The sequence below is a fragment of the Halichoeres trimaculatus genome, unplaced genomic scaffold (assembly GCF_033239565.1).
Source record: "Halichoeres trimaculatus isolate MK-OKI-2021-1 unplaced genomic scaffold, fHalTri1.1 fHalTri1_scaffold_12, whole genome shotgun sequence".
Lineage (NCBI taxonomy): Eukaryota > Metazoa > Chordata > Actinopteri > Labriformes > Labridae > Halichoeres > Halichoeres trimaculatus.
In genome coordinates this window covers 28,721,555-28,746,689 of record NW_027437190.1, presented here as the reverse complement: position 1 = coordinate 28,746,689, position 25,135 = coordinate 28,721,555, and the positions used below count along the sequence as shown (strand labels likewise).

The 25,135-nt window shown below is 39.5% G+C and overlaps 1 protein-coding gene and 1 long non-coding RNA gene across 5 annotated transcripts in view; one reads left to right on the top strand and one right to left on the bottom strand.

Annotated features, from left to right (window-relative positions):
- Positions 1-25,135, bottom strand: part of pear1 (platelet endothelial aggregation receptor 1) — a 79,771-nt gene that overhangs the window by 8,219 nt on the left and 46,417 nt on the right. Inside the window, exons 5-16 of the mRNA XM_074682684.1 lie at positions 18,801-18,893; positions 11,769-12,015; positions 7,894-7,996; positions 7,447-7,583; positions 6,972-7,184; positions 5,162-5,336; positions 4,942-5,062; positions 4,684-4,847; positions 2,872-2,974; positions 795-947; positions 575-706; positions 333-464 (exon numbers count right to left, since the gene is read on the bottom strand). Of these exons, the coding sequence (XP_074538785.1) occupies positions 333-464; positions 575-706; positions 795-947; positions 2,872-2,974; positions 4,684-4,847; positions 4,942-5,062; positions 5,162-5,336; positions 6,972-7,184; positions 7,447-7,583; positions 7,894-7,996; positions 11,769-12,015; positions 18,801-18,893 (1,773 nt within the window). The remainder of the gene's footprint in view (positions 1-332; positions 465-574; positions 707-794; positions 948-2,871; positions 2,975-4,683; positions 4,848-4,941; positions 5,063-5,161; positions 5,337-6,971; positions 7,185-7,446; positions 7,584-7,893; positions 7,997-11,768; positions 12,016-18,800; positions 18,894-25,135) is intronic.
- LOC141800266 (uncharacterized) overlaps positions 20,461-25,135 on the top strand; it is a 39,354-nt gene continuing 34,679 nt past the window's right edge. For all 4 annotated transcript variants that reach the window (XR_012599317.1, XR_012599318.1, XR_012599315.1 and 1 more), the window contains exons 1-3: positions 20,461-20,578; positions 22,353-22,479; positions 22,578-22,638. This is a non-coding gene — a long non-coding RNA (uncharacterized LOC141800266). The remainder of the gene's footprint in view (positions 20,579-22,352; positions 22,480-22,577; positions 22,639-25,135) is intronic.

Below are 25,135 nucleotides of genomic sequence, written 5' to 3'. Positions count from 1 at the left end.
AAAAACTTTTTTTTTTTTCCGCTGGCCCTAATCCTCTTTTGTATTCAAGGATTAAGTCAGAGGAGATTTAAATTTTGTCACTTGGTTATTTTTCATGTGTAAAAGCTGCAGCTCTGTTAGGTTATACATATTTAATCAGTCGTATAACCAAAAAGGACGACACTTGATGAGTTTATCAGCACTAAAGCTCTCAGTCATGGATAGCATGTTGTGATTTTTCAGCAACAGTCACATTGGATGGTAGTTATCAGACACTTCTTCAGCTCTTTATTGTGGCTAACGGATCTTTTTCCTCCAGTAAACACATCCATGTAATTGTTCCATGAACTCACGTATGGAGCAGTCAGTGGCCGTCCAGCCAGGCAGACATTCACAGTGTCCGTCCCGGTGGTCACAGGTGGAGTTGTTGGCACAGTTTACACACACTTCAGAGCACTGTTTGCCAAAGTAGCCGACAGGACACGCTGTAAGAAACACACCATGTCGTTAAGAAAACTACCATGCCATGTTTTGGTAAAATAAATAACCTTCTTGCAGAAAAATATTTAGATTTAACTGGATGATTAATCCAAACCTTGATCACAGTTGGCTCCTGTGTATCCAGGTAGACAGTCACACTCTCCGCTCACATGGTGGCAGCGGTACGACTGGCCACAGGACGGACACGACATGCTGCACTGCTCTCCATACATACCAGCTCGGCATTCTGGGAAACAGAGGGAAGATAAGAGAGACGTACAGATAAATGTCTGACTTGATACCTTCTGTATGAAACATGTGACAACAACACTCACTGTTTTGGCAGGTGACGCCCCAGTAGCCCGGGCGACACACACATGCTCCGGTCTCCCTCACACACGTGTCGCTGTTTGGACAGTGTGTGAAGCAGGACTGGTTACAGTGACGCCCCCACAGACCATCTGAACACGGCTGGTTACAGCGAGAGCCTGGAGGAAAAACAGGTTCAATGAGAAGCAACACAGACCCAAAGCAAAGAGACGTTTGTTCACTGACATTCATATACGTCTACTGTTCCAAAAACAGTGAAGAAATCCTAGTTTTGTTTTCTTTGGCAGATTTATCACAATATTTTAGAAGCCTGTTTCTGCCAAAGACAGAGGAAATAGGAAGCCTTGCCATAGTAAAAGTTGCCAAGTATGCTGAAAAATGTCAGCGTTATTCCTCTAAATTTCAAGATTATGTCTCTTGGTATCTCATAAAAAGCACTTTTTATCTCAGCCCTGCGACTAAGTATCTCATTATTTTAAAATTTTATCTGATCATATCTTTTTATCTTATATATTTTTTTCTTTTCCTCATAATTGTAACTAAGAATCTTCAAATTTGACTGTTTACCCAATAATTTTAACCAAGTATCTCCTTATTTCAGCTTTTATCTAAAAGTTATGACTGCAAATCCACAATTTTGACTTTTTTATCTCATAATTGCATCTTTGTATCTCATAATATTGACCTTGCACATCATGATTTTAAATATGCGTGTCAGATTTTGACCTTTTATTGGACCATTCTGCCTTTTTGACCCCATCATTTTGACTGAGTCATACATATTTGACTGTTGACTTATAATTTTAAAGTTTATCTCATAATCTTGACTTTTTATCTCATTTTATTCTTTGGCTTTTAACCTTGGCGAGACTTAGTTTCTTTGCCCGGTCTTATTCCCTTTTATTTTCTTTTATTCCCTTGTATTTGTTTTAGGTTGTTTTTACTATGTTTTCTTTTATGTGTCTATCTGTTTTTATCCTTTTGATTTAATCTTCCTGTACAGCACTTTGTTTCCAGCTGTGGTTGTTTTAAAAAGTGCTTTTTAAATAAAGTTGGTATGGTATGGTATTATTTCCACTTAATATCTTATTATTTTGACTAAGTATCCAGTAATTACTTCCTATCCTCCTTTTGGCTTTGTATATTAAGAATACAAATTGTTTTTTACTTTTATGACTTAGAAATTAAAAATTTCACTTTTAACCTCAGAATTTCGACTTAGTTTTTCAGCATTTTAACTTTCATCTCAAAATTCAGTTTTAATTTCTCCTATTTTAACTACACTGCAAAAAATGAAATCTTATCAAGTATTTTTGTCTTATTTTCAGTAGAAAATGTTTTTTTAACTTAATATGAGCCACATTCCCCTGACCAGTCCGGAAGAAATGTCATATTTCAAGTTATTTTAAGACAAAAATGAGGTCTTAAATGCTTTCAAAAAGAAAAAAAATAAAATAAAAAATAAAACAAGAGAAAAGGTACTTTCAAGAAAATTTTGGTGCTAATATTTCTTGTTCCATTGGCAGATTTTTTATTTGTTACAAGCAATTTAGACCTCAATTTTGTCTTTAAATAACCAAAAAAAAGACATTTTTCTGGACTTATCAGTTGACTGTGGCTCTAATCAAGTGTAATGAGACAATTTTTACTTAAACACTTAAATACTTGATAAGATTATAGATTTTTTGCAGTGTATGTATCTCATATCTTTTGACACCTTTGTCAGTTAGAGTAAAGTCTGAAGAAATGGTTTATGTAATGTTTAAAAGTCATATTTTGCCAGCAAGCACAAAAATTGCTCTCTAAGATGAATTAACTTAATTTTTCAAAGATCTGGTAACAGCTTCAAAATATGGAATCAAACTACATAGTATAAAAAAACGTTGTCCAAAGATGTAATGTAGCTCATTTGAAACTCCAGGTTCAAAGATAAAAATATCCTTCGTCTGACAAGCGTAAAATCTGACTCAAAAAGAGACAAAGTATCTAAAAACCTGTGGCTCACTTAGCTCTGCTGGACCAGACTTATCTCTGGTACCAAAGCCAAGCTGGCAGAGTCACTGGGAGGACGTCATCACTTACCCGACCAGCCTGGCAGACAGTGGCACTCCCCGGTGGTGGCCTGGCAGCCGTCTGCATGGACACAATCACACCTCTTCAGGCAGCCTGGCCCAAACGTTCCCATCTGCACATGTGAACAAACGCCAACGGGCACAGAATCGTCAGGGGAATCTCCTCAACGCTCTGCCAGCTCAGTCAGAGTCAGACAAAATACTACACTGGCAATGTGTGTCTGTATGGACAGCCTGGTGGGTTGGCACGGCAACGACAGGAGGAGGATGCATCCAAAAACACAGATTAAAGTGAACAGAGGGTGAAGTAAGGGATGAAAAGCTGGACAACATTTCTACAGACTGTCCACTCACAACTGGCATGTTCAGAATAATTATAACTGAAATGATTTCAGTATTAATCTTATCAAAGATCGCAGCACGTTTGTCAACTCAGCATGACAACCAGAACAGAGATGAAGAAATTTTCTGATCTCCTGGTTGGTTTAATTTCTAAAGAAATCGTGTGCTAGTTCCTGTGATAAACATTTCCTGATGTATTGGAGGAGTTTTAATTGATCTGATCTTCAAACCGTTTCCTTTTAGTTCATATTTCTACATCTTTTCATAAACATCTTTACATGGGGGTAAAACCCTCTTTTGAAGGTTTTTAAACATGTATTTTCACGCCAGTACATGTCATTGTGACTAAATTTTTATGAAACCACATATATTTTAGTGGCATATGTGCAGTGTTGGGCAAACTACTTGAAAAAAGTCATAAGTTATGGTTACTCGTTACTTTCTCTAAATAGTAATTGATTTAGAAATGGAATTACTCTTAGGTTATTTTTTTTTGAAAAACCTTTAATTTTGCAAGAGAATTCAGTTTTTGAGCAGGTTTTGCTTTTGGGCAAAATGTTCACATGTATGGTCTTGCCTTTTACATCTATAACGTTTGAGTACTGTCTGTTTACTTCCATTACTTCATATTTAGTTTGCAGCTCCAATCCCGTGTTTGGCTGAGCGAGCGAGGTCGTGAATACCAACTCTCCCAATTTAGGAGGAATTTTCACAGTTTTTAACCCTGTTCCGACTTGTAACTTTTCTCAATTAACTCCTTATTTTTTAATACGGTCGTTGTCATCTCAAATATCTTTTCACGTCAAAAGAAGTCAGCTACTTCTGCCTTACATTCAAACCTTCAAAAGAGTAGGTGTTGGAGTTGGTTTGATCCAAAGACGCTGCAGGAGATTGTCTCTGACTGCAGGTTACACAGACACACAGGTAGCTGGATGGTATTTGTTGCTGAAAACTTTACTTTAGCATCAGTTCTTTGTTAAAAGGCGTGTCAACATGATTGTTCTCATCATTACATGTGTGTCTGAAGCTTTTCCCCAAGTTTTATTTGCATCTCCTATCGTCGGTAATGGCAGCATTATATATATTTAACAGCATTATAATGTTTGAAATTGTAATTAATTTGATAACTTGTTACTGGAAAAAGTTAAAGCGTTGGTAAGCCAGATAGTTTTAATGCCGTTATTCCCAACACAGCATATAAATTCACAGATCAGAGGCTACGTCCTAGTTACCTCTGGCCAGAAAATAAAAACCTCAAATTTTAAACCTCTAACCTCTTTAATCTTAAATCTGTGGAATCATAACTGAAAACTGACCTGATTGAAATTGTTAAAAAGATAATGACTTTGTTTATCCTGCTTGTTTTGAGTTTACTCAATCACACTTTTTAACTACACTGATGTTTCTCAAATGTTTGCACACATCATGACCTCTTCATGAAGAAACAAACGAAGCTTAAAGCTTCCTCTCAGGCATTTACCGGGCACGGTTGGTCACAGTGTGCCCCCTGCCAGCCGGCTGTGCAGGTGCAGGATCCATCTGCAGGATTACATTTCGCCCCGTTGGCACAGTGGCAGGTGGCGTTGCATCCTGGACCCCAGGTTCCTTCAGAGCAGCCTACAGAGCAGTCGGGCCCTCGCCAGCCTGCAGGCACACAGAGGACGGTCAGACATTTTTAATTTGTTGTATAAATTTTCAATCAGACAGTCTGATGTTAATTGTTTAAGATCTTTTTTACCCTCTTTGCAGAAGCATGTCCCATCAACAGGTGAGCAGTCGACAGAGTTGACACAGGAGCACTCCAAGGAGCAGTTCTTTCCGTAGGTGCCACTTTTACATGGATTTTCACAGTGAACTCCCTGCACAAGTCAGTCATTGAATATACAGATTCTCAAACATCCCTTTGATTATTTATGCACAGATTCATAGCTCAGTCATTAGGAGCTCTAACCACTCACCGTGAACCCGGGTGAACACATGCACTGGCCGGTTGCACTATCACACACCCCTCCATTCACACACAAGCAGGGCTCCAGGCACCCGTGACCAAAGAAGCCGTGGGCACAGGTCTCATTACAGAACAAACCCGCCCACCCCGGATGGCAGGTGCACTCTCCTTTCATGGGGTGGCAGCTGTAAACAACAACAATAAGGTAATCAACAACCTTTGAGTGAAACAAGCCGGACATCCAGCTCAGGATTTTATCTACTAAACTCTGCTACACCAAAAAAAAAACCTGAAAGCTTATCAAGTGATTTTGTCTTTTTTTTCGGTAGAAAATGTTTTTTTAGACCTAATTTGAGCCACGTTCACCTGACCAGTCCAGAAATATGTCTTGTTTCAAGTTACTTAAAGGGGCTGTGGGGAAGTGATCTTGAAAAAGTTTTTCTCCTAGATATATGCCTGATTGTAATCCACACTTAAAAATAAGATTATCAGCACCAATATTGCTGGTTACAGGTTATTTTAAATTCTTCCTCGCTTCCAGTTCGGGTTGACCAGGACCGGACTGGTTTACGACACATCTAGGTCTCTACCACCTGACGAAGTTTAGTTGTGAGAGGAGATAAAACACAGAGATGTGTATTTTTCTCTGCTAAAAAACGATTCCTGTGATTAATTTTGTAGTGATGGTGGACACAGGAGCCTAAAGGACAGAAGAGCAGAAGAAAGATAAACAGGAGAGTGATACAGCCCTAGCTAAAGGCTAATTAGCCTTTTAACCCACAGTCAGCAGTTATTCTGCAGTGGTCTGTTCAGACTTGAGAGTCTATCAATAAAATGAAGAGTGAGGTCAGATCTGCGCCAATTCCCATCTAGGAATGAGGATTAAATCAATCATCTTCACAGTAAATCCTGTAATAAATACAGATTTCTTAAAAAAGTCCAAGCTAAAAGTTTGATCCAGCGTCGTCTGAATGTTCTTTGTGGAGAGTTTATCATGGACATGGGAGTGTATTAAAAACTAAGCCTTTTTATTTTTCTCTTTTTTTTTTTAAGTAAACTGATGAAGGAAGCACATTTTGTTATGGAGAAATCAGCTGACAGCTTGCGCTGCTGCTCTTTCATAGCAAAGTATTTTATAGATTAGTGGATAAAAAGTGAAATGTTAGAAACATTCATGATGTCATATCTAATTCGACGATCTAAATATTAATCTAAGACCTTCAGTTTTTCTCTCTAAAAACCTTTTGCCCTCATATGACCTAATAATTCTCCTCCACAGACGTATTTCCCTTGCAAACCACGCTATCCACTGACATGAAACTTGCGTTCACGAACTCAGACCTGGCTTGGTATTTGAGCGTACCTGATGCCCACGTTCAGATTGATAAATGCTGATCTGTGCGTGGAAAGGAGCGTACACCCATTTTTCAGGTGTACACACGTTTGATAAATGAGGGCCAGTATCTTTAAAGACAAGAATGAGGTCTGAATTGCTTTTAACAAGACAAAAAATCTTCCAGTAGAACAAGAGAAAAGTTACTTGTATTAAAACATTATTCTAGTTTCAAGCAAATTTTTGAGAATATTTTCTCTTGTTCCATTGGCAGATTTTTTTTTCTTGTTACAAGCAATTCAGACCTCATTTTGTCTTAAAATAACTTTAAACAAGACATTTTTCTGGACTGATCAGTTGAAAGTGTCTCAAATCGAGTATAATAAGATCATTTTTACACAAAATAAGACAAAAACACTTGATGAGATGTAACTTTTTAGTAGTGAATAGATGTAGTTTTAATGAGAGCTTCTTCCCTGGAGCTCACCTGAGAGTATGTTTGTCCTGGCAGAGACAGGTGCGCTCACAGTGCATGCCATATTTGCCAGACGCACACATCCTCTCCCTGCAGTGTGGGCCGCTAAACCCCGGCTCACACAGGCAGCCGCCGTGGATGTTGAAGCAGCGAGCACCATTTGCACAGTCACACACACCTTTGCAGTCCTGACCGTAGGAGCCTGCAGCACACTCCTCGTTACATCTGAAAGAGTCAAACAGAGGCTCGAGGAGACGCACAGAAGAGCAGGACAAATGGAGAGTAAAGAAGAAGTGTGTTGTTGATTCTCTCGTCGACCACAAACCAAATCTAATCTGAGAATTTGTCTGTAATGGTCGACTGTTGAGAAACAGGCAGACCAACACAGCTGAAATGTGGTGATGAAATACCACAGAACAAGTATCCAGTCACAGCTTAAGACAACAGTTTTCTTAAAGCATACACACACACATACACACGCACACACCTGCTGCTGGTGAAGCCTTCAGCACACTTGCACTGTCCAGTTTCGGGGTCACATTTGCCGCTGTTGTGACAGACGCACTCCTCAGCACAGTTTGAGCCAAACCTCCCCTGTGGGCAGCGCTCCGTGCAAACTGCACCCTGCAGAGAAACAAGTGCTCATGAGGCAGACAGAAATGCAAAGTTACAAAGAATGACACATTTTAGCATACTTGTCTTCCAAAACTTAGAAATGTGGAGCTCAATTTATCACATTAGTTGAGACACTTAAATACTCTTGTCCCCACAGAACCACTCAAAACCTCTTTGGAAATACGTCAGCATTTGCAAAAAGAAACTGTCCAAAGTTGCGAGCCAGCTGGAACACTCAAAATGACCTAATGCTGAATCTGGCAGCTTCTTTGGACTACGTAAAGGTTATTGTCAGTGCAGCCTCAGCCTGAAACCTTACCGTCCATCCAGGGGGGCAGTCACAGACTCCTTTACCCTTACAGATACCACCGTTCTGGCAGGGACAGCGAGCCGGACATCTCCTGGAGCACGCTTTCTCACAGCTGGAGGAAGAGATGGAGTCGATGATTAATCGTCAGCTTAATGGACCTCTTTAGTCAGAAACACTCAGAGTGTCCTGGGACATTCCCGAGAACTGAAGTAAATGTTTTATTCAGCAGTAAAAGTGCAAAAAGTTAGTGTTTTCAGAGTTTTTATGGAGTTGATCATCAAGTATCTGCACAAAGACAGTGCACATAAGCCAAATAACAGTTTTCAGGTCCATTAATATTATTATTTCCCTTCACTTTTACTTAACACAACTTGATAATTTATTACTACTTTGCTGTAGTAACTATTTATTCCTTTAGATCCAGATAATGAATCTAAATACAAAAAAAACAAAAGATAATCATGAAGAGTTACGGATAAAATGATAACACTTCTAAAAGCATAAAAACTCAAAGTTCCTTTCTTTGGATGCAACATTCAATTTATGCATCAGTATCATCTATTCAATAACAAACTATGTGTCATCCAATAAAAAAACATTCAACCTGAGGACTTTTAATCAGAGTTCTTTGTGCTTTGACTTTTTATTAATTAAAGTATTAACGTTATAACTGAGAGTACTCTAAGCTGTTGTAGTGCTACTGCTACAATTATGTAAAGATCCTCTGAGGATTTTCAGTTTGTGTTGATTTTGGCACCCCCTGTGGATAAAAATGTACTTAATACATCTTTGTGGGTTTTGTTTTTGATACATAAGTAATTCATGTTTTTTGACAAAAATCTCTATTTTTTGTTTGTTAATTTTACATTTTTTAAACTGATTTTCATTTATTTCTTTTCTTTTTTCATATGCACATGACACCATGGAAGTGGACAACAATTACAACACTGAAATTGTCAGTCTTGTTTGCTTTCAGAGGACAAAACGATCAATCAGGAACACACAGGGGCTTTAAGTCTGCAATAAGTCAGGGCCTGTATGCATGAAAAGCCATTAGTAGGGAAAACAGACCGAAGACAAAAAAAGAATTGATTAGCCGTATGCATGAGCCAGGTAAACGGCCAGGTAGACCCCACCATTAGAGGGGTTAACAGCAGGATTACAGCGCCTGTTCAGCTGTCTAAAGGCAGACATTGTGTGATGCGTGATAGTTTGAGACGAAATAGCTTTTCTACATCTGGTTCCTTCCAAGATACGTGTGGTGAAATGTTGTAGTTCATAAACTGCTTTAAGAGTTATTCATCAAGGTACTGAGGCATTGCTGCGGGGCTTGTTTGACAAAGTTTGACATCTTTCATACTACTGATTTTATCATTAAGGTTTTGTACTGTGTGCTCAGAAACACCACACACATTTACTCTGTTCAAGATCGCCAAACTTTCTCTTTCTCTTTGTTTACCGGATTGACCCACTGATAACAGCCTTTTGTGTATTCTTGTTACATAATCACTGTTTCTCTGGCTAAAAAATGTCTTATTCAATCTTCTCTCAGTCACACCGCTAATGCTTGCCAGGTTTAATACTGATTATGAGTGGTAGACATGCACAGTTTGAGTTCGTTTGATGGGGTTTTCCAGGAGGTTAATTATGACGTAATCTGCACCTGTGTTGCTTTCATGGTGTAGTTAGTAAACTGGACGATTATTTGCAGTCGTGCATGCAGTTCCATAAACAGAACGTTAGGACTAATGGTCCCATTTGTTTAATGGTTGAATGTGCATACAGGCCCAGGACTCAAACCTCTCATTGACTACAACCTACAGTTTTAGTTACCCTAAAAGCTCCTCTGAGGATTTTTCAGTGTGTGGTCATTTTGGCGCCTCCTGTGGACAAAGTCCACAGTGGATGTTTTCCTTCTTGCTTGTAGTGTGTCCTCACAGAGAAAATTGTCCTCTATTCTTTATTCATGAACATCTCAATACATCCTGTTGTAAAAATATCTCAAAAAGCTGGTTTTGCAGCATGCTACCATCACCTGATCTGCCAGCAGCAAAAAAAGAAACAACAAAAAAAAAACCACAGGAGCTTTAAAGGATAAGTTCGGTTTATACAGCTTTTACATTGTTTATAGAATGAAGTAGAACAAAATACTCACCCAGAAGGCTTTCCTGATCCAAGCAGTGCTTCAGGAGATATTTAGATCCAAAATCGTGCAGCGGACATCCGTATGATGGGATCCATCGGGGAATAGACAGTGCCGCTCCTAAAACTGCATTAATTGTCCAAAAACTCGTGTTTTTCACAATATTCCATCATGGTCCGCTCCAGGTTAGTCCTCTGCTGCAGTCTGTGTCATTCCAGACAGTGCTGTGTGGCTGTAATGACCTCTGAACTGATGAAGACTTTGTTTAAGATTGCCCCTCCACGAATGCGTAGTGCGGCTCATTGTTTCAGGGGAAGACGGCAGGCTACGTGACTATGCGCGGAGGGGCAATCGTAAACAAAGTCTTCGTCAGTTCAGAGATCATTACAGCCACACACTGCTGTCTGGAGTGACACAGACTGCAGCAGAGGACCCGGAGCAGACCATGATGGAATATTGGTGGAAAACACGAGTTTTTGGACAATTAATGCAGTTTTAGGAGCGGCACTGTCTATTCCCTGATGGATCCCATCATACGGATGTCCACTGCACGATTTTGGATCTAAATATCTCCCGAAGCACTGCTTGGATAAGGAAAACCTTCTGGGTGAGTATTTTGTTCTACTTCATTCTATAAACAATGTAAAAGCTGTATAAACCAAACTTATCCTTTAAGATGAAAAAAATTGTGGTGCATCCTGTTGCCCAACAGGGGTAATCAGACTTTATGGACAAAATTTTATACAGTTAACTGCTAAATATTCTGTTAAATAACTCAATAAAGGCAAAAAGCAGAGAAAAAGAGAAACCCAACAGTGACTCAATGAGCCTTATGAGGCTTAACATTACAGTAGCACAGCTAGAGCGTGTCTTTAACCAATCAGATTACTTGGCTTAAACTACCTGATCTACAAGTCCATGTTTGGATATCATATTTTCTAAAACACCCTTGAGTTGAAATAACATGGACGGACTTCAACACAAACAACTCATGGAGGAGCTTTAATCCCATAATCAGAATGTCCAAGCCTCCTTTTTATGTGGCTCTCAGTGCTGTGTTGTGTGTTAACAGTGGCAGTTTAAGAGTTTCCATTAATATCTAGTGGGGAAGAATTTTTATAGCTTACTCATCCTCGGGGGCTTCTGAAAAAACAGGGCGTAACATATGACTCACGTATTATGGTGAAGTAGAGCAGGGTCTGCTTTTCCATATTAAAATCAAGATGTGTAAAAATAACTTTACATCAAAACGTCCCAGATCTGTGTGTGGTAGAGCCCCTGAGAAATTAAGATACTGAAGTGAGCAAATGAAATGATGTTAAATAAAGTAATGAAACAAGGGTTCCCCTCAGTTAGTGAAATAATAAACACGAGTAATCCTTATTGTCTTAAATCAAGAGGGGGAGCACCAAATTCATCAAATCTACAGCAAATAAAAATTAGTTTTCAGCCATAAGGTCCAGGAACTTTTACCTTTCTACAAAGATCTACAAAGTTCCTGTGCCCCATTGTTTGTCTGCATTTCCACAACTGGTTGAAAACCTGGGTAGACTTTGTTGCAAAGAATAAAAACAATTGCAAAGCACAGCCACACCAGTAGGGGGCAGTAAGGCCAGAGGAACTATTCCCAGATGCTTATGTAAAGCTCCTGTGAGTTTTTTGTTGGATTTGGTTCCCCCCGGGGATAAATCTTTGCTAATTTTGTTTCGTGCATGTCCTTTGATTGTTATCATTTACTTACAAAGTCCCAGAGAATCCATCCCGACATTTACACTCTCCAGTTGTTGTATTGCAGGATCCTCCCGTCCCACACTTGCACCTCTGCAGACAGCCTTTCCCAAAGGTCCCGGCTGGACACGAATCCTCACAGTGTCGTCCAATAAATCCAGGAAGACACTGACACGCTCCCTTCACAGGATCACAGAGCGCCCCGTTCTCACACTTGCACTGCTGACTGCACGAGGGGCCCCAGTGTTTGTCGTCACAGGCTGAAAGGTAACGGGACAAGCAATGTGTCATTTCAAGATACAAAAACACAAACTAGAAGTTTTCTGCAGAAAGCAATAGTGTTAAAATCTTTAGGCTTCATAAAAACAAATGGGTGACGGCCATGACTGTTAGGATTAGGGATGGGTACCAAATTAGGTACTATTATAGGTTAGGCAAATTCTGTCCAAAGTATCCGGTATCGATTCATGTAAAACTCAGAAGGTATCATGTGTAGGTACCTAAATGCATCCTTGTGACTGTAAGGGAGTGGAAGAGTGGGCAATTTTCCATGCTGGACATGAACACAGCACTGCAAGGTTTCATACTGAAGAATAAATATGTCAAATTATTAAACAAATTGATATTTTTTTAACCACATAAACACAAAAAAGTACTGAAAATTGGTATCGTTGAGTACCAGTACCAATTGCCAGGTATCGGGCATCAGTGCCGGATCATTTCAAATGTGAAAGGTACCCATCCCTAGTTTGGATTTTTTTTTAAATCCTCCTTATGACACAAATAAATTTAGCACGAAATGTAAAGATTTTGGTGTTTGAAAGATTTCTTGTTGTATCAATACTTCTGGGTTAAAAAAATAAAATTCTCATACTGTTGTAAAGCTAATTTATTTCCCTTTAAATGGAGCCACATTTGCAAGAAACTTGCATATGTAAGGTGAGCAGGAGAGCTGAGTATAAAAGGTTTGCCAAATCTTCTCTGCTGATGCCAAGCAGCTTATTCTTCCAAACGGCCTCACTTTTTCGTGCTAAGTTTAGAAAAGAAACTAACTGAAAATCAAAAACCTGAACCTCTGAAGGTTATTTGTTCCTCTATTTTCCTCTCTTCTTACAGTTTAACAGCAGCACAGTCTTATTTCCCTTGCCCACATTTTCCAATGATTCAAAGCAGTCAGCTTCCAGTAACAGGCCTCCTACTCTAAACACTGACTCAGACTCTGCCATCCTGGAAAAAGGGGGAAAACTTCAGCAAAACAAGATTACAGATGATTAGTGTAACTTGCCAACGATGCAAGAACAACTGCTCTGTGTCACCTGACCTCATCAGTTTCTCCTCTTGTTCATTATGGTGTCACTTACAGCAGCGTACAATATGATAAAACACAAACAGACACAAATCTGATTTAATGATGTGTGTTTAAGTGTGCAGAGATAATCCACACAAAGGAAACTAAAGACGAGTGCTTGGACATAAAGCACCAGTTCTCCTCCATGCTTTAACATCCAAATCCTCCCTTCTAGCTCAGGAGGGTTGGATTACCAACAAATAATGTTGCACTGGCAGGAAGATTTGCATGGAGATCACAGGGTGGAGGACATTGAATGGTTAACTTTACACAAGGCTGTTTTGGCTCCAGGGGTTTCAACTGGCAGTGAAGATTCACACACGGTTTGGATTTCAATTCATGATGAGGAGATCTCAGTCCTCCGTATCGTGCTGTGAGAAACCCAAATGGTCAAGGTTGCATTCTTAAAATTACTCATCAATAACTCTGCTGGTCTCAGCAGAAGACATCACTGAGGAAACGTGATATCTGAGAGCTGATGTAAGACGTGGACAGGGGGGAGTTATCCTCTCCCGAGCTGAGTCCAACAGTTTCATGCTGACCTCTGAGAATCTTTCGCATGAGCTGTGGAAACACAAAACAAAGAGTGCACCGAGGCCTAAGCTGCATGTCATGTGTGCCCATGTTCCCGGTTTGCCCCTGAACGCCTCGGCTCTGAAACACACAAGGACTGCTCTGACAATAATTACACAGAGGGTAGAGCAGAGCCAAATTTGGCCTGGAGCAAAAGGGATCTGTTGTGTTTATTGCACTAACTCAGAGCAGGACCCTCGCCTCCTTTGTTTAACCAAATCATAACTCCACTTGTTCTCTGTGTGGGCACGGTGGAGAGGCTCTGCTGGAGTGTGTCAGGTTAACTAATGAGAACTTCAGCTGGAGCAGATTTCTGTTTACACAGACATTCTCCAAGACAGGAGGGAGTTTTCCTGAAGGCTCAGTGAGGCTGTCAGCTGGGGAGTTAAAGGATGAAACATCCAGATAGGAGATGAGTGAATGGGTGAAAATTCTCAGATTGGAAGCGAGATTCTGAAGGTGCAAACTGACAGAGTCTTTGCCACAACGATGGAAACATACATCATCAAGTGTCAGGATTTCTCTAAAGACTGGCTGATGCTAATCTCTCGACAGACATTAAAAATAGGAGACCCTGCAGGTTGATGCATGATCCATTCAACAGTCTGTCTCTAAAGTTTGTGGAGAGAAACAATGAGACCAAACAGCCCAACAAGCACAAATCAGGGTCCACACTCTTGTAAAAAAAAAAAAAAGTTTTTTTTTGTTTCAAATTCAAATTCTTAATTTCACTCTTTGTTTATAAACTGGATTGAAACAGCAGAGGGTGAAATGTTTTCCTCTGACTCACCTGGTGTGCATTTTATGGCTTCTGATATAGTGTGTAGACATCATCATTTTACTTTTTCACATGTGGTGTTAAAAAAGCAAACTAAAAATCACAAAAATCGTAAATACTGAAGAATCGCAATTTAAATCAAATCAGCACCCCAATAAATCATAATAGAATCGAATATCAAGAATAGCGTATGTTTCAGAAAAAGAAAAAAATCAGTGCATCAAAATTGTTCAGAATGCTAAGGCTAATTAGCCTTAAGCTTGGGCTGTATCACTCTCCCTTTTATCTTTCTTCTGCTCTTCTGTCCTTTTTTTTCTGTCTGACAGTTAGGCTCATATGTCTACCATCACTACAAAATTAGTCACAGAAGTCGTTTTTAGCAGAGAAAAAGACAGAAATCTGTGTTTTATCTCTTCTCTCTACTAAACTTCATCAACCAGTGTGGTGTTGTCATAGAAACCTAGACATGCTGTAAATTAATCCTGTCCTAGTAGGCCCGACGAAGCTAAGACGTAGCATTTTAAAATAACCTGTAACCAGCAATATTGGTGCTGCTAATCTCATTTCAAAGTGTGTCTGATTAAAGTGGCCTGATTAAACCGCCCCTATATCGCCCCCTAATGGACAACATTTACTTCAAGAAGAAGCAAAGTTAGATGATGCCCAGTTGCAAGTTAACTTAATCCTGGTGTTTATACATTTTTTTTACAAACCTTATTGTTTTTAATTTGAGAACTTATGTTCATGTATTTATTTTATTGTTCACCTGGCTCAGATGATAACTGCCTTAACACCATAATTTCCCAGTTTGGGATCAATAAAGTAATTCTATTCTATTCTACTCTATAAGTAACACTGCAGTATACTGACAACTTATCATCTGGTATTAAGAGACACCTGAGAGACAGGTGTGGTTTGATTTCATCATTTGGTTAATAAATATGTCAGTTAGAGCCGCCAGCCCTTGGTCTTTTCCTCAAACTCAAATGCGGCTCTCTCTGAGAAAAGTTAGAACATTTATGACTCAACACTCAGGAGTTGAAATAGGTGCAGCAGATCTAGGGAGGCAAAATCAATCTCAGCATTCCTCACACCGCAAGAAAATCTGGAAAGATAATCTTTGGAACCATCAAAAACTCTTTGCTTACTTTAGTCTGAAGGAGAGGATTAGGTTTGATTATCTTACGCTGTGTACTGAGGTGAAGCACAGTGTGCTGAACCTGTTTACCTCCTTCAAACACGCGTACCTTAGCTAGACTGAGTAAAACTGAAGCAAAGAGAAGTCTGACTTCAAAGGATCTTTTAGGGAAAAATGTTAAGTTTTTGCATCTGTGCTGAATGGTTACCATTTTTGGTTACTACCACAGTGACCAAACCTGAAGTGCAAAAACATGTCATCAAAACAGAAAACATCCAAACATTACGACCACTTCTCACAGCTGGACAAACAGATTTTGTGTTGATCATGAGCGGATTGTGTATCGTGAGTTTGTGGTTGTGTGCAAATTGTTGATGTTTCTAATCTGACCTCAGGGCAGCTGTCAGCTCTGTCTGCACCACGAATTTCTCTGAGGGTCTAAAGTTCTGTGTATTAATTCGACATTAATCTACTCTCTTAATCATGACATGTTGATTTTCATAAGATTTCTTAAATAAACATCTGAGAAATATGTGTCTTCACAAAGATTTTAGCCCTTTACATTGACATGGGTAAGTTTCTGTAATAATGCATTAATGTGATCCCAGTCATAAGCACACAGCACACTCTAAATTAGCATCTCTTGCACGCTGACATGGTGGGAAAATTTTTACTCCTCCCCAGAGAGCAGTCAGAACCCTGGTTTGGGTTTCGCCTGCATCCAAAGTCCACATAATCTCATGGATATCTCTCTGACCCTTGCTGCTGGTTTGTGATTCCTGGTCTCTGAGTCACTCTGTGCGAATCTGCTCTGAAAGGCCTTACATAAAGCATAATTACTCTGACATTAGATTTCCACTCTGCTGCTTTTCTCTTTCCTTAATGACTCCCAGTTTTTCATTCTCACCTCATATATGTAAAGTTTAGATAATACTTCTTCCCTTTTCTTTCAGCTCTCCATTCCCGTGCCCAAACAGCCCTAAGAGGGCTCAGTATGAAAACCTCAGGCCCCTCTCTTATTTCCCATACTTAGATAACTCAACACACAGGCATCCAGGAAGTGTCATGGCTTGTTCTGCCAGAAAAGACTCCATTATAGGACCAAACGGAGGAGCCAAGGTTGGAGAGAGGAGTGGAAGAGGAGAAAAGCGTGAAGCGAATGAGTAAAAACAAAGAAGAAAATATGAAGTGCGGGTTTAGGGGAGGGAGTGTAACGAGAGACGGGGCCAGAACTGAGCCAGTGGGGTAACATTTTCCATTTCCCCTTCCCATCATCCCTCTGTCAAAAACCAACCACTACCAGTTAAAGCTGACTCCATCCCTCTGCAGAGAGGTTTGGGGAGAAAATGGAGGACTGCTGTGTACTATTGACCCAGCTGACTGCGGAGAAACGGGACGAAGGTTGTGGAAAAACTCCATCTTAGAGAAAAACAGCAGCTCCATGAAATGCGGTTCTGGTTTCACACTTGGCGTTGTTTGGATGATAAAATTAAGGAGATTTGAGACAAGAAAAGCAAAGTCAGACTCGCTGGTTGGATGTGATTCCTTTCAAAGTGTTATATAATGATTTCTGCTGACTTCATCTCTGTAAATGACTTCATAAAGAGAAGAAGGAGCACTCTGTATAAATACAGCTACAAAAAGTCTATTCAACTGATTTAACTCAATGTTCTTGGACCATTTTGTCTTCTTTTTTTGCATGAAGATGCAATAAGGAGGATCTGTTTTAATTGCACTCCCTTGCCACCTTGTGGCATGGAGTCTCTGCATACTGTTGTAAATTACTTTTAATGAGGTGTGTGTTTGTTTTGGAATTAAATGGAGATCAAAACAAATTTTTTGATGCGCTGAGGTAAGGTATTTATCAGTACAGTAACATAGCGCTACAGTTTGAAACGTGACATCAAGCAAACATTGTAGCAGCTGGCTACATGTAGCGCTATCGGCAGCCTCATGCTCCAACATATCTGTAAGCTAACGTGACAAAAAGTAAACACTGTCAGTTTGTAGGTAGTTAAGTAGCTGTTTCTATTCAGTTACCTTTCACATTTGAAACGATACGGTACCGGTTCCTGATACCTGGTGATCTGTATCGTACTCAGCGGTAGCAATTTTCGTCACTTTTGCGTGTTTATGTGGTAAAAATATCAATTTGTTTAATAGTGAAATTTAAATTCTTTTCAATTTAACAAATATATCATTCAACATATAACCTCGCAATGCTGTGTTCATGTCCAGCATGGAAAATTGCCTACTCTCGAACTCCCTCACAGTCACAGGGATGCATTTAGGTACCTAAACATGGTACCTTTTGATTTTACGTGAATCGGTGCCCGGTACTTTCGACAGAATTTGGTCGGTACCTCTAAATGTACCTAATTCAGTACCCAGCCCTACAGCCCGGTGCTTTAAGACATGTCTGTAATGTGTAACGTTAGTAAATCCTGGTAAGCTATGTCCTGCCAGTCATCTACCAAGCAGAGCTAAAAGCGAATTAGCCTTTAGCTCGGGCTATATCACTCTCCTGTTTAGCTTTCTTCTGCTCTTCTGTCCATTTCTGTCTGAAAGTTAGGCTCCTGTGTCCACCACCACTACAAAATTAATCACAGAAATTGTTTTCAGCAGAAAAAAAACAAAGATCCCTGAATTTTATCTCCTCTTGCTGCTAAACTTCATCAGCTAGCATGGTGTTGTCATAGAGACCTAGATGTGCTGTAAATCAATCTGGTCCTGGTCAGCCCGATCTGGCAGAGGTTACGATCAGGCATAAATCTAGAAGGGAGACTTTTTCACTTTCAAACTCCTCACAGCCCCCTTAACTTAACTTAACTTTATACTTTTCTGGAGCTGCTCTGAATCCAAACTGTGTGAGTGTGAGGTGGAGGTGCAGCTCCTCGTCCCTCTGCTCCAGTAAACTGTTTCAGGACTGACGCTGACATCCATGACTCACTGTGTGTGAGAGAGCTTTAATGCTCCCTTGCTGCTTCCACTGGACCAGCCCTGAGTGTGTGTGATGAAGTGCTGTACGTGTGTGTGATGATCACCCACTTGACTTCAGACCAGCTCTCATTTCCTGTTGTGCTTGTTAAATGTTATTTGTGTGTGTGTACCTGAAGAAGAGGGGCAGAGAGGAAGCGATGGAAGGAAACGAGAGGGTGAGGAGAGAGTGAGGAAACGTCTGAGCGAAGGGGAAAAGACTGATTCATACCACTGGAGCAGTCGTCGCCTCGCCAGCCTCCCTCACACTGGCAGCGGTCCGGAGCGACACATCGACCATGAACACACTCCTTGGTGCAGCGAGCTGTTGATGAAAACACACTCTATTACAGTACAAGCTTTGTGTTGAGACATCAACTCCTGATATTCAGGATGAAACGGCTGATGTGCAGAAAGTGTGCAGAAATCTGAAGTAAGAGTGTGCGGATCAGATTATTTTTTCATCTTAAGCACAGAGAGAAGTAGCAACATACATCAACTATTGATTCGTTTCTCCCTATTGTTTTATTTTTCTTTGCTGTACATTAACGTGGTAATAATGAAATCCAACCTAATTCTGAAAACAGGCATCATCAGCTTCATACAGTATGGTCCAATTCAATGTTTTTAAACATGTAAAGACTTCTCATTTGGCAGATTAAAGCAGCACTAGAGTCAGAGTTAAAAAAAAAAAAATAGGCACTGGTCTGTAACTGAAAAAAGAAAAGCAACTATTCAAACTCCTGTGATGAACTTGCAGATTATGATGATATTGACGCCCCCTGTAGACAAAGACTTGCTTTTTGTTTGTTTTTTTGTCGTCGTGAACATACCAAGGAAGTGTTTTTTGACATATCAACATGTTCTGCTTTATCTAAAAAATGATATAGATTAAAAAAAAAAGTTGAAAAAGCACAAACACAGTTACAGGCATTAACTAGAAAAGCACTCAGAGAGCACAGACCTCCGCCAAGCATATTGTGATTGTCACCAACACTTTAGTCTTACTTTAATGTTATACTTCCTTTCAGCAGACTGTTTGCTACTATTTGGTGTTAATTGCAGGTTTGTACGATAATTTGTTTCCTGACAGTGTTGAAAATCATGATGACCCAGTACATATTTTATATTCTGGATGTTAGTACCCAGAATATCATCAGGATCTGGATCGTACTTTTACATCTGTCAGAAATGATGGTGACCTTGTCTTTCATTGTTTTGTAAAGCAATCCGTCCATTTATGGTGAAGTTATATACACATATGGTGAAAACATCCTTATCTCACAATGATAAAGAATCCTTTAAAAAAAATCCTTGATCCAGACGGTGACCCGGATCACCTCCAAAATTTAATCACTTCTTCTTTATCCCATTTTGAAAATTACCTGAAAATTTCATGAAGACCTTTTTGAGTTGTATTGTTCACAGACAGACAAACTACCCAAAAATATAACCTCCTCGGCAGAAAATAATGACAAAACAAAAGTTGTGTCTCTGAAAGTCTTGTTTGTCTTTGTCTTTGATTTTAGTGTGTTTCATGACAATTTAAAAACTCCCAATAGGAGATTTTGTCATAACTTGTTTTTGTTTAGTGTGCTATTTTCCTTTTTTAGCCATTTCCTGTTTTATTTTGTAGATCATGCCTTGCGCTGTCTTCTTCCTTGTTATTCTACTTTTGTTTTAGATTTCCCATGTTGTGATTTTCAATTGCCATTCCCCATTACATGTCTCATGTTTTTATACTCTTTGTGTGTCTTTCCTGTTTATTTTAAATATTTGACCCCTCTGCGTCTGGTTAGGCCATACTTCCTGCTCTTCTATGCTTCCTTCCTGTGTGATTACTCTGATTAGTTTCACCTGTATATTTTGTCACACCTGTGTCGCTTGAGTGTTTCCAGCTTCTCTGTTTTCAGCTCTCCTTTTCTCAGTTCATTGGGTCCTCCTGCTTTTCTCATGTTCTCTGGTGTTTCCTGTGGATTCTGGTGAATGTTCAGCTGGAGTCGGAATTTTGTGAGTATGTTTTCATTTTTCTCTTGGCTTTTGTTCATTAAATCTTTTTTTTATCTTATTTTCATTTAGGTCTCCTTCAGCTTTAAGTATTTTTATGTACTGCTGTTTTTAACGTATGGATCAATTGAGCAGTCTGGAGCAGCATGCACCAAAGAGCCTAGAGTTGGGTCCAAACCCAGGCCTAAAGCTTCAGTACATGCACAAATTAACAGCTGAGTTCAACTGTCACCCCTGTTCTCACTCTGTACATGACTTCATAGGAGAAAAAGGAGATGTACAAATGTTGTTTTATCATTAGTTTTGTGTTGAAAGATACTCCACCTGTCGTGGACTGTCTTCAGAGTGTTTCTAACTCAATAGCATTCCTCCCCTCTGCATGTTTTCCACACGTCACAAACAGCGTGCGAGCTGCCAGCACGACAGCTGGACTCAAGCGTACAATTGAAAGCATCAGTGTGAGATGCCATTCATACTTTTAAGGAACTTTCCCTTCAATGGAGAGGCTTCGGGGCTCAAAACTTGTCAGTGTTGTGAAATGTTTAGATATTTGATTTAAGTCACAAGTATTCAAAATGAAAGGCTTAAAAATCTGCAAACGTTTTCCAACAAACCAACTTTACAAAGGATGAGAAAACACTCAGAGAAAATTCAGAACAGCACAAATTATTCAACACTACTAAACATGAGATCAGCGTCTGCAGGTGAGAGACGTCAGATTGGTTTTCTGGACAGTGGCTAACATTAGCAGAGCTAGCTCCACCAGTCTTCAATCCCTCTTGCAAGTTAACCTCCATATATCTGTGTTGGTGACTTATACAGACCGTGCTATGTTTCCTGACAAAGTCATCTGTACTTGTTTACAGCTGGGTGTATTCGTATTTGTATTATGATTGCAGCAATCGGAATTCTGGGTCTTTTTTGTAGTGCAGACAACAGTTCAGGGGAAAGAGCTGGCTCTTCTGGCCCTAAACGGCTCCTCATAGAACCAGTTTGGCTTTTATCAAATCAGCCATTTGTTGCATTGTTTTGACTAATGTTAAATGTGTGTCAGGCTTCTTGCTGCCCCTTAAAAATTAATTTAAAAGGTCTTAAATTGTATTTTGAAAACGTAAAATTATAAAAGGTCTTGGGTTAAATTAATACTACAGATGGGAAGCGAGAACTGGTTCCAAGTGGTTCAATCTGTGGACATTGTTTACATTTTATCTCAATGATTCCCTTAATGATTCCTTTCTTCTAGATGCCTTGAAAAATGGTCTTGCCAGAGCCATTATATACCAGTCTATTACTGTGCAAGTATTTTGTCATTTGATTATTTTTAGACGATAGCGATAGTGGACCGAATACCTCTGCTGCTTCTACTGCTTTTTTTTTTTAATCAAAGAAAGGCATTAATAAGGAAATGGTTAAATAATTGAATCAATAAGCAGAATCAATTATATCTTATCAATTGCCATCCCTAAGTAGTACTTGAGAGATCTTGTATTTCATTAGAATTTATAATAAAATCCACACTATTTTGATGGCATTAAATTAAATTTAAATACTCTTTCTTTGGTTATTTGTTCACATGACAAAGAGCATTATCAGCAGCTGTTTACAAAAAAAATCACAAACCACAGAAATTATGAGGGAGAAAAAGAGAATTAAGAGAAACACAAATCCATGGAAATGTTGCTTTAAGGTGAATAATCATATCAAGCAACAGTCCTCATGTCTATTGAACTTAATGTTCCTGAGGCTGAACAATGTCTCTTTGTTCTGGGAACAACAGGACACATCTATGGATGCTGGTCATTTATTGGATCAACAGCCCCCACTAGAGGCAGATGGCTGCACTGCAGATGATACGAACATGTCTACAGTGATGAGAAGTAGCTCTGGCACCAAGTGGTTTTAAGGTGACAACATTTAATCCTCCTGAGAACTTCTGCCACATGCTTTTTGTTATTTTCACCAAAGCACAAACAATAACTTCCCTGATTGTTTCCCTCTCTAGTTGTAGGTGTGTGAATACTGGAGGCTCCGAGAAGAGGCCAACATGTCATCAAACGGAGGAGGTAAGCATAATTATGTATAATGATATGTATTTAAGAAATAAAAACAGTGTACAGAGAGTGGCTCAGAGAGGAGGCACCGATGACATGTTGAAAGCTGAGATATTTCAATTATAGAACTCAAAACAGCCAACGACAGGCGCCATTGTGGCTTCAGTGATGCCAGTGAGTAAAATCAAAGGCTTTTGTGTTTGAATACAAAAGAAATTCACCCTCACACCCATGTAAATACACAACTGAGACTGCTGAAAACAAGAAAACACACATTTTCTCAGATGACAGAAAACATTTATCTCCTATATACTGATTTTCTGAAGCACAGAGCGCAGACACTTACAGATCAGATGATTTAAATTCTCATGAGAGGCCATGTACGCATGGTTTCACTTTATTTAAGTAAGTCACTGCTAGCTGTCGGGATTAAGAGCGTGTCAGCAAACCAATGACAGCTGTTTACTTTACATTTGAACTACTTGAGTTTAAGATGAGGGTTGGGAGGATTTTTCTGCCCGCTCAGCAGTTTTTTTTGAGGATGAAATCTTGATAACTGAACTGTGAATCAACAACAGATGTAAGAATGTTTCCCCCCTTTCAACAAACTTAATTTTTGTTTGTTTATGGCTCAACAAAACACACAGAGTTCAAAGAACCACGTGTTGAAGTGAGAACATTATTTAGAGATTAGTTTGATGTTAGAAGAGAGACACAAACCACGTAAAACAAAGTCAAACAATCACATATGAAGATCCAAAGACAAGCAGTACAAACTAAAGCAGGAGATAAATAAATATTCAGATCAAAACAACCAGGATTCAACCAAAACTTAACCTGGCGCTATAAATAAGTTCTGTATTGGTATTCAAATGTCGACCATCAGATGATTTTCATGTCAGAGTTATGGCTTTAAGACAATCCAAAGACGTGAATGGTTCAACTAAACGTCGATTAGCGTCAGTTATCTGCTGGTTTTCAGTGTAATCCTTCATAATGCTGCAGATTTTGTTGTTCTTACCCTGAACTGTTCACACAGCAGAGCCACACCTCTGAGCTTATCAGGAACAGATGCTCCGCTGATGAAATAAGAGTTGCTCAAATGATGTGAAATCCTCAAACTGAAATGAAATTATGTGAATAATGAAGATGGGTGTATGAGGCTTTTCAGATGACAGAAGCAAACACTTGGGTTTGAGTTTCCAGCTGCAGCAGCCAGTGTATACTGTGAGTTCTCAGCAGTGGGAATAAAACCCATAATTATGGTTATTTCACTGTCATATGCTACTCATATTAACTTAGCACACTGAATGGAAAAAAAAGACCGAGACATTATCAACTTTCTGTGAGTAATGATAATTTGCGTCAGAAATGTGATGACTGTTTTCTCTCGAACGTTATTCGACCTGCTGTGCAGTTGCTCGGGTGTTCTGCTGGATTAATGTCACTTCAGCTCATGAAACATGGCTGTGATTTGAGACAGCTTCTCCTTCACATCCACAGTACACCTTTGCATCAACATCTGAACTTATTAAAGTGGATTTTATATCTTAAAGGTGGATTCTGAAATGTCAACTTTTACAGGCATAATCCTGCTTAATTGTCTTCTACACGCCTCTATTCATGTGTGTCAGTGTCTCTATCTGCCTCGAACCCCCTCCTCTGCCTGTATGTTGATGTTTTGCTTGTATCAGGTCGTTTCTGGGCGTAGAGTAGACGTGGTTACCTCAGCCAATCACAGAGCATCCAGTGCGCAAGTGATTCTGTGTGTTGATTAGCAAGTAGAAGAAGCTATCCTGAGCAGCTACGATAGTGGACGTAGCATGGAGCCAAAGTGAAACTAAACTCCAAACAGATAAAGCTTTTTCCCAAATGAGGGTGAAGCTTGGCTCCACTTTCACTCGCTTTTCAGGCATTTTTAAGAGCAGGACGAAGAGCAACAGAAGTTTGCTTTTTACTGAGCATCTATGTGCCAAATACTGTTGATAAGCTTGTGCTAACATGCTAAGTCAGGTGCATGGCTCTCAAGTCTCTCCCATGTAGAAACGCGAAGCTGGTGGTTGCTGGGCTCTTGAGTGTGTTCACTTAGCTTCGGTCAGAGGCAGTGGGTGTGTGCTGCCGCTGGCACTGAGCCAAGGAGGAGGTGCCAAGTTTGAAAGTTATGTTTATTAACAAGTAATGAAAATTCCTGCAGAGCTTACTTTTAAACAGAGGATCAAAAACAAGAGTTTACTACCTGGAACTACAGTGCAGCTGTTACATATGAATAATACACATCACTTCAGATGAACTACTTTTAGACTTTGGTTCCTAAAACTAAAAGTTCTTGGTACTACTGGTTGAAAAGCACCTTTAGTAAACACTTGAAAAATTCACTGAAAGAGCTTCACATTCTTAATAATAAAGTTCAAATAAAGTGACATATATAGATTTCTATTTTATTTCTTTTTATGTCTTTACTTGCCTGACTGTGTTTCTACACAGTGTTTGTTGCAGTGTTCTGTGTGCT